The sequence below is a fragment of the Sapajus apella genome, unplaced genomic scaffold (assembly GCF_009761245.1).
Source record: "Sapajus apella isolate SASKATOON/1434 unplaced genomic scaffold, GSC_monkey_1.0 scaffold67, whole genome shotgun sequence".
Lineage (NCBI taxonomy): Eukaryota > Metazoa > Chordata > Mammalia > Primates > Cebidae > Sapajus > Sapajus apella.
This window is the reverse complement of record NW_022437007.1, coordinates 9,793,251-9,806,058: the sequence shown is the minus strand read 5'-3', so window position 1 is coordinate 9,806,058 and position 12,808 is coordinate 9,793,251. Positions and strand designations below refer to the sequence as shown.

Genomic DNA, 12,808 nt, shown 5'->3' with positions numbered 1-12,808 from the left:
CTGGCCAACAAGGGAGAGATTTCTTCTTGCTAAAGCGTGCAATGTCAAATAATCATTATCGACCCTATCTATGTTAATATTCTCACATTCATGAAATGGGGAAATATAGAGCTTATGGTAGTAAATCGATGATGACAACAATGAACATATAAGTCCTTAGTATATGTCAAATACTTTACATTAATTCAATTCTCATAACAACCTAAGAGGTAATAACGGTTAGCCACTAAATATGACAATGTAGAAGAAAATAATTGGAAAGTAAATCATTAATGTAAAATCTATAACATACACATTCATGATCTCACATCCCCAAAGGTAGCTGTACCTTTTTCAATTTTTCCTTTTACTTCCCTGAAGTTTGCAAATATCTTTTTAGGTCTAAACAGCTAATACAATAAACACTTAATCTATTTTGGCAGGCACTGTGTTTGATACTATGGGGGTTACAGAAATGAGTAAGAGATGCCCTAAATTCCATGCTGATACTACAGATTGCTGATAACTAGTTCAATTTCATAAAGTATTATACTTCTGGCCATATAAAAAGACTTCTAGTTTTATCTATGAAATTTCTCTTAATTGTCTATGGTACTGATACAATCTTACAAAGCCGTTTATGACATCTTTCTTGTCTTGTGCATGCACTGCAGCAAGAAGGCTGATGCTCAGTGTGTGGAACGTCTGGAGTGACCATCTCAAAGCCTTTGTCACATAACGTGCTGAGTTTTCTGATATTCTGATAGTAGGTATAAGATGTCTAAGTAACTCCTTAAATCTTACGAATTTTTTATTCCATTTTATAGATTTAATGACACCCACTATCTCTAACAACAAAACAGCTATCTCGGTAGAGAAAGATCATCTCTGGATAACAGTACCTGATTTTAGGCTCTAAATGTTAAAACGTGTTTGTGACGTTGATAATACGCAGAGGTCTTGACTGAACTTAGCAGTCTCTGAGGCCACACAGAAGTGTGAAAAAGAGCACAGGGATTCCAGAAAGAAGCAGATTCAGTAAGAGAGACTGAATCCTGTTTGATCCCAATTCAGGCATACTCCAAATGGAATGGCAAGTTACTTGATTTATCTGAGTGTCACTATTTTTATCTGTAAGGTGAAGCTAATAACACCTACCCTGAAAAGTTGGTAGAAAGATGTTAAATACATTTGTAAAGATCCAGTATATATTATATATTAGATTCTCAATAAATAGTAACTGTGTATTCTTATCTATCATCTCTGCATTGCATTATTGACTAATGCTGCATTTCAACTCCAAGAGCATACACTTGGTCTATGTTAAACTAGATGACCAGGTCAAGTATGAGACCAATTAATACAAGAACATGCAGAGATCACATAAATAAACAAATAAACGTTTTGTGGGCATTGTCAACATATTTACCTTCCCATACAGCTGTCTTCTGAATATAAGCTATAAAACTGGACTAGCTAAGAATACAATAATTGCCTAAATCACCTTTATGGCTTTAGTCTGGAAAATAATTATAGTGATAATAACCTTGAACTCCTGTGGAATTTCCATAATACATAAGTATGTCACTTCTGTGACATTAATGTCTTTTTGTGTCACTGAAATAATAAAGTGAGGTAGAATTCAGAAAGAAAAATTTCAGAGGTGGACTCATTATAGTGCCAACGATTGTCACATGAGCCTGGAACAGATAAAGTATACTCATATTAAAACATAAGGCAAAGTTCCTAAATAAAAAGCTTTGATGATTACAGTTCTGCTGAACTACTGCCTCAGCTGATCAAAATTCTAACTTGTACAGTACAAATGTAACTGCTTTGAGCTAAACATCAGTTTCAGAAAGAATACTACATGCATACTTCCTAGCGACCACTCATTTCAAAACCTGAATCTAGATTCACAATCATCCACAAACGGAATCATTTCTATCATTATGGTACCTAAATGGTTTCCTTTTTATTACTGGAATTAAATATACTTAAATAACATACAGAGCTTAGTGAAAAAGATCATGAATCATTCCACTATAAGAATTATCAGGACATGATTAAACTTTGTATCTTAATGGTAAAAGCAATCTGATTATTAGGTCTTCATTTGAGTCAGTTTTTCTACAGTTCAAAAAATGCTTTCACTGATTACACTCCAAAATATCTCTTTGTCAGCAGAAGTGCCTGGCATTTAAGTAAAATACATTCCTCTAACTATAAATAATTGAATGGTTTTAAATCTGTGGCTAATATTGGCAAATCGATAAATTACTAAATAATGTAAGAACTAGAATTATCAAAATCCTTTCGCAAACACGGTTCTGCTTGGAGGGCTCCACGGAGGAAGTGCCTCACTTTCAAGAAAGGAATGACGTTTCTTTTGTTTTCGTTCAATTCTTTCCTGCCTTTCCTTATTTTCCTAAAGAGAAAATAGAACACTATAAATTTATGTACATATATGAATATTATTTTCAAATAAGGTTGCTTGCTGAAAAACAAAATAATCCATTAGAAGATATTTATGTATCACTTCCTAGTTTGACAGGTCATAAAGAAATAATAGGTATGGGTCGGGCATTGTGGCTTATGTCTGTAAGCCCAGTACTTTAGGAGGCTGAGGTAGGTAGATCACTTGAGCCTAGGAGTTCAAGACCAGCCTGGGAAACATGGTGAGACATCATCTCTACAAAATAATACAAAAATTAGGCAGGTTTGGTGGCGTGTGCCTATAGTCTCAGCTACTTGGAAGTCTGAGGTGGGAAGATTGCTTGAGCCCAGGAGGTGGAGGTTGCAGTGAGCCAAGATCACACCACTGCACTCCAGCGTGGGCAATAGAGTAAGACTCTGCCTCAAAAAAAAAAAAAAAAAAAAAAAAAAAGGAAACAAGCTAGGAAATATTGCTAATTTGTTGCTAATTTGTAAGTACATCAATAGGTATTAATATCCCCTAATTTTTAAACTTTAAAAGTGAAAGTATTAAAAAATAATTGCATAAAATAGAAAAAAGACCTACAATTATAGCTCAAAGATAATACCTATTATAAGTTGGTGATGACTTTGTGAGAACAGATTCTCAGAAATAAATTTCCTGGGTGCAAAGTTTCAAGATGTCATGACAGTATGAGATACTTCATATTTTTTACAAATAGTTAAAAATTCTGCCTCATGTTTCCTTGTTTATTATTGAGCTTGAGCCCATTTTCAAACATTTCTTAGCCTTTTGTAAATTTTCTGCTCAATTATTTGGCCCATTTAAATGTATGGTACCAGTGCCTTTACTTTTTAGCAATTTGTGCATTTTCATATACTAAATATTAATGTTATCTTTGCATCAAATATTGTGCCTACCTTTGTGAGTCATTTTTGATCATTACACTATGTATACATAGATGGAAACATCACACTGTACCCTATAAATATGTACACGTTTATATGTCAATTGCAAATAAAAAGAATCTTTAAAAATCTGAACACACGGGTATGGTCCCTGTCCCCCAGGGAACTTTCAAAATGGGCAGAAACAAACAAGAAAATAAACAACAGATCATTCCCAAATTGTGTGAATTTCTATGAAACATGTTTTAAAACTATGAGAAGGAATAAAAAAGAGTATTTCCGTTTAATGAAAAACAGACTCAGGGAAAGCCCCTTTCAAGTGTGACGTGATGGATAAGAGAAGCCACTGGTGATAAATATTGGGGGACAGCTTTGCAAGCAAAGCAAACAGCAGCGGTGAGCGCTCTGAGAGCGGGGAAGAAACTTGTGATATGGGAGGAAACAAAAAAGATCCACTGTGACTAAGGCTTCGCAGGAAGCAGGAGACAAGACACAGGTGAGAAAACATGAATGAGGACTAAGATCATACGGCGCTTGGCAAGCCATGGTAACATGCAGAATTCTTTTAGGTAAAACAATTCAACCAGTGACACAGAAGCCAGGCAGAGAAGTGAGGGGGAGACTAGGGGAGCATGACAGCCAAAGGAGGTGACAGCTGCAGGAGGAGGAAATCAACAGTGTAGAATGCTGAGACATTCTGAAGCAGGGACAGAAACACACAATAGACCATTCTAGGTGCAAACCTGTAACTTTCAAAGTGTGATGTTGCTGTAGTGATGAGGACAAAGACAAAACTGAAGTGGGAAGTGAGTGAAAAGAATATGAGGAAATAAGGAAGTACAGGCCAAACTTCCTAGATGTTTCACTATAAAGAAAAGCAGACAAAAGTGGGCCTATAGATGGAAGAAAATGCAGACTTCAGAGGGGGTATTTGTATCCTGGAACATGATGGGAACAATTCAGAACAGTAGAAAGAATGATGACTCACAGAAGTGGAATGGTAAATTTATACTTTATTGCTTGACAGGGATAGTCCTACTTCATATTATCCTCAAAATATTATCTCCCATATTTTTTATTTTACAGATGAATTTGAGAATCATTTCATTTCCCTGTACGTATCCCCTTCAAAGAAAAAACTGAGTATCTGGGTATTACTATGAAATCTAAGTATTTACCTAGGTGTACTTGAAATATTAGTAGCATCTGCTCTTTCCAACTTACAATTTGGATTGTCTATTTCTTTATGTCCCTGCTAACACTTTAAGTTTGTTTGGTGGTTTCTTCATCTTGGCAATTTTCTCATATTCCTCACGGAGCAGGAAAACCCTTGGTGAAACCTGCCTCTGCAGATGGATGGCTTGGGAGGAGCCTCATTGTGGAGAATGATTAGGTGTGTATGCATCTCTTCATCAGTATATGTGTAAATGCCACAAGAATAACATGGCAATGCAGTACAAGGTTTCCATTCACATATAATTATTCACATGTAATGAACAAATGAACTAGGAGGCTTTTTTTTTTCAATCTTAACACCCATGTCCTTGTGCCATGTCATGAGAATGTTTGCATGTTTGCTTGCTTGCTATTTCTATTAAGGCAAAAGGGGAACTTCCTTTCAGAATTTGAATTAAGAAAAACAAAGCTGTAATTAGATCATCTTCAATTACTTTAATATTTTAGAGAGAGGCAGACCATCCAGCTAGGTGGAAGAAAATGAGTGACCAGACTGTGTCCAGAGAAACTGACTGAATAAATCTCTTTTTGTAATTCTACTTAACATGTGGGACAGTAAACTGAAATATGCTTCATCTTACTAGCGGGGGGCTGTGAAACCAGGTTAAAAAATAGACATAATAACTGTAATATCAATTCACAAGAATCAATAGTTACCTTGATAATAATTAAAAGAACCTTGTTAAAAAATCCTCCTGACATTCCTCTGTGTAAAACTAAACTTTTTGCTCATCTTCTTACTAAAGATAATGACGAATTAATCTGGGAATTGGCAAGAAAAATATTTGAGTCTTACCTGATCTCTGGCTCTAACTTTCCCCTAAAATAATTATCCACCAAATGCTTACTGTGCAAACTAGTTTGTATATAAAAAGTTTGAGATGTTATTTTACATGAATATTGAAGTCACTAGACTTCTATGTGGGGCAATTTTTCTATTCTATCTGCAAACAAATTTCAATATGAAGGAGAATGGATCTGTAACATGTATATTTATGTGTTTATAGAAGCACTATATTTGTAGACATTTTACTAGATATCAAAACATGTTATTTTGTCTTTGGTCTTTGAGGAATTCTTGTTCTTCAGAGGACTGATGAGAATGACAATGTAATTAAGTACTATAATTAAAAACAGCATATCTAAATGTGACTTATTAAGGAAATTCTATTCCACTTTCATGAAAATATGGAAATAAAATGAAAAACTCAAATATTTACATTTAATTTCCCTAATTGATACTAGCAGTCAGTATTCATCTTTTTACTATATGTGAACTTTAAATGTTTTTTTAGAATATAGTATTATTTCAAAGTTTAATCTAAGGAAATCATCATGAAATACTATGTTCTTTATTCAAAACTGACCCGACTTTGATTATTTTATTACTATTTCTCTGCAAGGAATTAGTATATAGCAGTGATAAAGTCAACACACAGAGTAAATTCTCTTCTCAAAACAGAATAAAAAATGGAATTCTGTTGTTAAGAGTACATTAAATTACTTCAGAAAGAGCTGACATCTTTATAACATCATTATAAGATTAAGTGTGTTTGTATGCAAGAGCAATTCTGATCTGTTTTCTCAAGCCTTGATTTGTATTGTTCAGGAGAGTTCTACAATTTTCTTTATGTTGATCTTGCATGTTTCTTAAGTTTATTATTGTTTTATCTTTTTTTCCTATCTTTAAATAGCTCATTTTGGTCTTATGTGCCTTTCTCACTACTGCTGATTCTTAAGTTTATGGAAAAAAGTAAGACTGGTCAGAAAGGCTGTGAAAGAAGGACTATAAAGGGAGATGATCCCAACAGATATTTAGACACATGAAGCCTAATAATGAAAGTGTGGCACTGGAATCACGACTGACTGACGGAACAGAAAGGTAAGCAGCAGATCCCAAAATATGAGAATGTATCATACGATAAAAGCAGCACCTCAAATCAATGGGTAAAAATAGCTACTTTATAAAGGACATATTTGGAAAAACTGAAGTTGAAATCATATTTCCTACCATGCATCAGGATAAATTCTAAGTAGAACAAATGTTAAAACATTAAGATATTAGAGTCAGAAAGTTGTTAGATGAAAAATAAGAGAATTTTGTTTAACCTCAAATTGCTTGAGGTCTTTTCAACTATGCTTGAAAGTCAAAAGCCCCGCTCCTCCCAAAAAAGATTGATAAATTTGACACCTAAAAAATAAATTCTTCATGGTATAAAATACTATCAGGAAAGCTGGGAAACCAACAATATGTCGGGGGAAAAATATTTGCAACACATATAAAAAATGACGGGCTAATTTCCCTAGTACAAAACAAAAGATTCTAGAAATCCATAAGAAAAAAACCCAACAATCTAATAGAAAAGTGTGCAAAGTCTATGAAATGACAATTTACAGAGAAAATAATATATAAATGGCTCATATACAAATGAAAAGATATTCAAGCTCAATTCTAACCAGAGAAATGCAAATCAAAAATAACCTGGATGATTTTTTTAACTAGTTGATTGATACGAGTTGTTGTAAAGTTTCATAGGAAACCTGACTGGATAAACTTCTAGTACAGAAATGTTATACTTTTTGATTGCTGAATCACATGTTAACTATTCATATGAATGTGTTACCTACTTATGTAAAGTACTTATTCATAGTAATGTTGTACTTACATGAAAGTTGACAAAAATGCCTATTTATGTTGATATCCTAAAATGGAAAATAATATTTTGCTTGATATCAACAAAAAGTAACTTTTATAAAGATAAGTAAAGGAAAATCAAATATATACAATATTTGGTTCAGCTAGATATTGCTCCTCCTAAACCTAACACTTACTTTCATTAAAAACACGAAAATAAAGAGATTCTCCTTGAGGTCATCAGAAATATCAAAAGAGAATAAAAAATGGAATAATTTTCTCACTATTAAATTCAGTGTTACTTTGTGTCATGATCAAGTTTCACCAAGTAGTACCCTTAGTAGTATACTTGTCTTTTTTCTATGATATTAGATGTGAGAATCACTTCAAAGGAAGAATGGGCATGAATAGTAAATGGTAAATGTGAGGATGCAGGTAAGGAAGAAGATTATAACAAGTTTTTTTTTTTTTTTTTTTTTTTTGAGACAGAGTCTTGCTCTGTCGCCAGGCGCCACGCTGAGTACAGTGGCGCGATCTCAGCTCACTGCAACCTCCGGCTCCTGGGTTCAAGTAATTCTCCTGCCTCAGCCTCCCACGTGGCTGGAACTACAGGTGTGCGCCACCACGCCCAGCTAATTTTTGTATTTATGTAGAGATGCGGTTTCACCATGTTGGCCGGGATGGTCTTGATCTCTTGACCTCGTGATCCGCCCACCTCGGCCTCGCAAAGTGCTGGGATTATAGGCGTGAGCCACTGTGCCCAGCCTATAACAAGTTGTAAGCTGGGCATTTGAGGGAATAGTAGCAACATTAACAGAAATGACTAAATCAAAGAAAATATGCTATGAGCAGGAGGAGAGCTTGAATTCAACAAAGCAGCTTCTACGTAGAAATGATCAGTGGGTCTGGAGCAAATGGAATTAGGAACAGAAAAGACACAAAAGGTATACATGAAAAAGACACAGGTGTGTTGACAAATAATTCCTACCAGCCATTTTTCATATTCATCAATAGCTTGTTTATCCTTATCTTTTTTCTCAGCTCTTTTCAGTTCTTCTTTTCTTTTCTCATTTATTTTTTCCTTTTCCTTTTGCTTGAAAAAAGCTTCCTTCTTCTCATTCCTATAGAGGATGGTATAAAACACTGGAGAGTTAAAGGAAAATACATCCTAAAGGTTTCCTAGTACATCTTTGACAGTAATGAGACTGAAATGTATTAGTAAATCTCAAGTAAATAATTTTCATACAATCCTGAAGTGTTATTAATTTAAAATATATCAAAATATTTATGATCTTGGATTACCATTTTTCAACAGCAGTTAAATTGTCTTTCTTTTTCTCGGCAACAGTCTCCTCCTCTTTCTGTTTCTTTGCTCTTTCATATTCTCTCTCCTTTCTGTTTTTCTCTTTAAGATATTCCATCTTTTTCTCTTTCCATTTTTCAAAAGCCTGAAAAAGTTCAGAATAATGTTCTTACTGTGAATATTTAAAAATAAATAAAAATATGGTTAAGCATTAATTGGATTTCAAATATTTTTAAATAATTAAGATGTGCAAAGCTCTCAAATACCTGTAGTGCTTCTTCTTTCCTCACAGCATTTTCTTCTTCAGTTTTCTTCTTGTTTTTTTCTTCAAGCCTCTTTTTGGCGGCTATTTTCTTTGCTTCCTTTTCTTTCATAGCCTTCCAGGCCTCAAATGATGCTAATGCTTCTTCTCTTTTAGCAGCTCTTTTCTACATTGGAAAAAACAATAGTGATATACACACACATATATATACACACACACATATATAGACAAATATGGCTACATATAAATATACACACACACATTTATCTTTAATCTTCTGATATTCATTGTACTTGGAAGTTAACTTTTAAAGTAGATAATTTATTTAGAGTGGCTTAGATAAGTTAATTTACAAAGAATGTTATCTGAATTATTCATTGATTTTTAAAATGTCATTTTCTAAAAACATTTATCACATATTGACCTATTAATGAGAAAAATGCCAACTATTATTTTTGAAATGTACTAAACAAATGATATCAAAATAAATTGTAATAGGCTAAGTGGTGCAGTAAAATTTTCATAATAAAATATTTCAGTAAAAAAAATCAGTAAAGTTAAAGGCTTATAAAGTAAGTTAGAGTAAGGCAAATTGGCCAAGTCATGCAGTAAGATACAGATCTTTGGTTTCAATCTTAATTTTGAATAGTATCAAAACATAAAGTTCTTACTAATGTATTCCAAATGTTGAAAGGATGTGCTAGAATGAAAAATAGGTTGGAGACTCTATACCAAGTTATGTTATTTTACTTCCTTCAATCTAATCCCATAATATTCTATGTTTGCTTTATTGTTTATTACTAAATGACATAAAACCTTAATATGGGGTAACATAATTTAGAAGTCAAAGTACATCTACCTCACAGAGCTGGGAAGATCAAAGGAGAAGGGGTACGGCACTGACCAGAGCTGCATACTGCTACGAACGTGGGTAACAGACAGACAGGCACGCCCCCTGGACGGCTGCTCCCTTTGCTACTGATGAATTATCGTTCAGTTCACTTTGGAAAATTGTTTGCTTCTAAATTTATTTTAGTATTGAACAACACACTAGAATATTTTTCAGAACTTTTATTTTAGAAGATAGGAAATAACTGAGTATATTATGAGCAGGAGTTAGAGGAATAGACTCAGTACAGAAGAGACAGGAACAAAAGTTCACCTCCAGTCGATGAGAAAGGATATAAATCAAGAGCTCAGGTAGCGGTTGGACTTGAGACACTTATAAAATTCAAGAGAGAAAAGAGGAAAGAAAACTCAAGGCTAACTAATGTCTAATGATCCTTTATCTTCTTGTGTTTTTTTTTTTTTTTTTGAGACAGAGTCTCTGTCACCCTGGCTGGACTACAGTGGCTCAATCTCAGCTAACTGCAACCTCCTCCTCCCTCCCAAGAAGCTGGGATTACAGGTCCCCGCCACTATGCCCAGCTAATTCTTGTACTTTTAGTAGAGACAGGGTTTCACCACGTTGCGCATGCTGGTGTGAACTCCAAACCTCAAGGGATCCCGCCTGCCTTGGCCTCACAAAGCGATGGGATTACAGGTTTGAGCCACAGTGCCTGACCTTCTTGGTTAACTTCTAAATGAAGTCAGCTTTTAAGAGTGAATTAGGTGCTCACAAACAATAAAACTTCATAATCAGCAGGAACAAAGCTATCCTATACATATACAAAATTAAAATCTGTTTTAATGTAAGACAGTTATATCAAACTAAAATGTATAAAGCAAAACAGAAATAAAACCAGAAATAAATTCTTTAATATACAAGTTATTTTGCCATTTGAAAAGTTGATTCAGAAAAGTTATATATTCAGGGATATTTTACTGAAATAAATATCCAGAACACTCTTACTTCTATAAGTCAGAATACCTGTTCATTTTGGATCCTTAAGTTTTCACTTTCAATTCTTTTTATTCTGTGCATTTCATGTAAATACACATTTTTCTTTTCTAACCACTCCTATGAGAACAAGAGGAAGGTTATATAATATTCAAAATTTCGTAAATGAATTACAATTCTTTATATTAACATTTTTCTCTAAAATTCACATGTACAATTTTCTAAAGTGCACTATTCTACATAAAAAAGACAAGATCTTTTTTAGAATTGTGAATAAATTAATAAAATCTTTTTTCTATGTATGCCTAACAACATCTCAGGAAAGAAAAAATTCAATAACTTTTTGTTCATAGTAATTCTTTTGTTCATATAAACTTCAAGAAGAAAAGATGAAAATGTATGTAGGCTTCACAACATTTTAGCTTTTGCTATATTTCTATAAATTGCTATGGCATATTCTCTCTTTAAAAACAACAACTGTGATCAGTTACGCAAAGTGTGGAAGCAAATAATTTAGTAAAATATCTATGGATTACTCATGTATTAAAAGAAAAACTTTCTCAATAAATTTAAGTATTAAACCATTTCAGACAGGGTTACTTTATTCTTTATAAACATGGTGGGCTTATAAAAGTGATTATTATTATTCTCTTCTTAAAAATATTTTCCTCTTTTACCTGATAAACAGCTGCTCTTATGTTATCTGCTCTATCAGATTCTATGCTCTGTTTCTGTGAAGGTTTTTGGTCCAAGACTTTTAAAGTCCCTAAATAGTGAGAAGAGGGAGTTGTTGGTGGAGTTCTCCTTTTAGAACTAGATTTCTTCAGAAACTCAGAGGTCATTAATCTGAAAAGACCCAAAGTAACAAAGACAAAATATTACAATTGCATTTGGTAGAAAAGAAATCTGTTAGAATATGCATGTATTAATATTTGAAAACTGGTCAGTCACAATGGCTCATACCTGTAATGCCAGCATTTTGGAAGGCCAAAGTGGGTTGGTCACTTGAGCTCAGGAGTTACAGACCAGCCTGGGCAACATGGGGAAACCCTGTCTCTGCCAAAAATACAAAAAAAAACTAGCCAGTGTGGTGGCGCATGCCACTAGTCCTAGCTACTCTGGAGGCTGAGGTGCGAGAACCGCTTGAGCCCAGGAGGCAGAGGCTGCAGTGAGCAGAGATCATGCTACTGCACTCCAGCCTGAGCAACAGAGTGAGACTCCATCTCAAAAACAACAAAAAAATTGAAAACTACATTATAATTTAACAAATTGTAATGACTTTGAAAATGATGTAGGTAAAATGTACAGTCTTGGTATACAAAGAGTATGAAATTATGTTGAAGGAGACATATGTGCCCTTCAATATAATTGAAATTTTATAACTTTAAGTTTATATAGGTTAAAATGATTGCTCTTTTAAAATACTTGTAATTAGACCCTTTTTAAGAAATATGGACCACTCCTCAAGTTACATGGAAAAAACAATAAAGTAGGTTATAATCACTCTTTTAATAGTTTCTTTCATCATTTTGTTACATGTACTATTCCAAATATAAAATTAGAAAGAATAGTACCATCTATTTAAGGGACTGGTAGGAAAAATGGCCAGCCCTCAGTTTTGGTACACAAAGTTTATTGCACCATAGCTGTAATCATTCACTTACGTTTTGCCTGTGGCGGTTTTCCTGTTAAAACAGTAGAAATGAGTAGTTGCAATAGACTGTATTTCCTACAAAGCCTAGAATATGTACTACTGGCCATTTGCAGAAAAACCTTGGTGGCTGTTTTGATTAATGATAATTTGACTAATGATAATTTAGGGATTCAGAAGGTTTTGATGAGTGCGTATGAGTTAAGCATTCATTATCATTGGTGCGAATGAAGCTATGTAGATTATCATTTTAATAAAGCTACTTAGTTCATAGATTCTGAAGACTTTCAGCAAAATTTTTCACGTTAGATAAAAATGCTTGATAATAAATAAGTATCATTGCTGGACTTCAGCTTTATTATTATTTTGTATCTCTTATCTTAGGAAAAATAGGAGAAGGAGAAAGAAGCTCTATTCCAGAAGCAGTGTGGAGCAGAGAGAACCCCTAATCACTGACATTAAGAAAGAAGAAAAATATTCCTAGGCTGATCCTGGAGACCAAATGTGTTGTATAAACATTCCAGACATTAAAACTACCAGTAATAGACTTACTTTTT

At 33.8% G+C, this 12,808-nt stretch overlaps 1 protein-coding gene across 3 annotated transcripts in view; it reads right to left on the bottom strand.

Moving 5' to 3' along the window:
* Positions 1 to 355: 355 nt before the first annotated feature.
* Positions 356 to 12,808, bottom strand: part of MAP9 (microtubule associated protein 9) — a 28,405-nt gene continuing 15,952 nt past the window's right edge. Inside the window, exons 9-14 of one of the 3 annotated variants that reach the window (XR_004260036.1) lie at positions 11,278 to 11,446; positions 10,631 to 10,720; positions 8,498 to 8,926; positions 8,184 to 8,316; positions 4,503 to 4,670; positions 356 to 2,407 (exon numbers count right to left, since the gene is read on the bottom strand). Coding sequence is in view for 1 of the 3 variants with exons in the window: in XM_032248608.1 (XP_032104499.1) it covers positions 2,285 to 2,407; positions 8,184 to 8,316; positions 8,498 to 8,643; positions 8,765 to 8,926; positions 10,631 to 10,720; positions 11,278 to 11,446 (823 nt within the window). In the remaining 2 variants the exon portion in view is untranslated. The remainder of the gene's footprint in view (positions 2,408 to 4,502; positions 4,671 to 8,183; positions 8,317 to 8,497; positions 8,927 to 10,630; positions 10,721 to 11,277; positions 11,447 to 12,808) is intronic. The other 2 variants (XM_032248608.1, XR_004260037.1) reach the window with 2 other exon arrangements.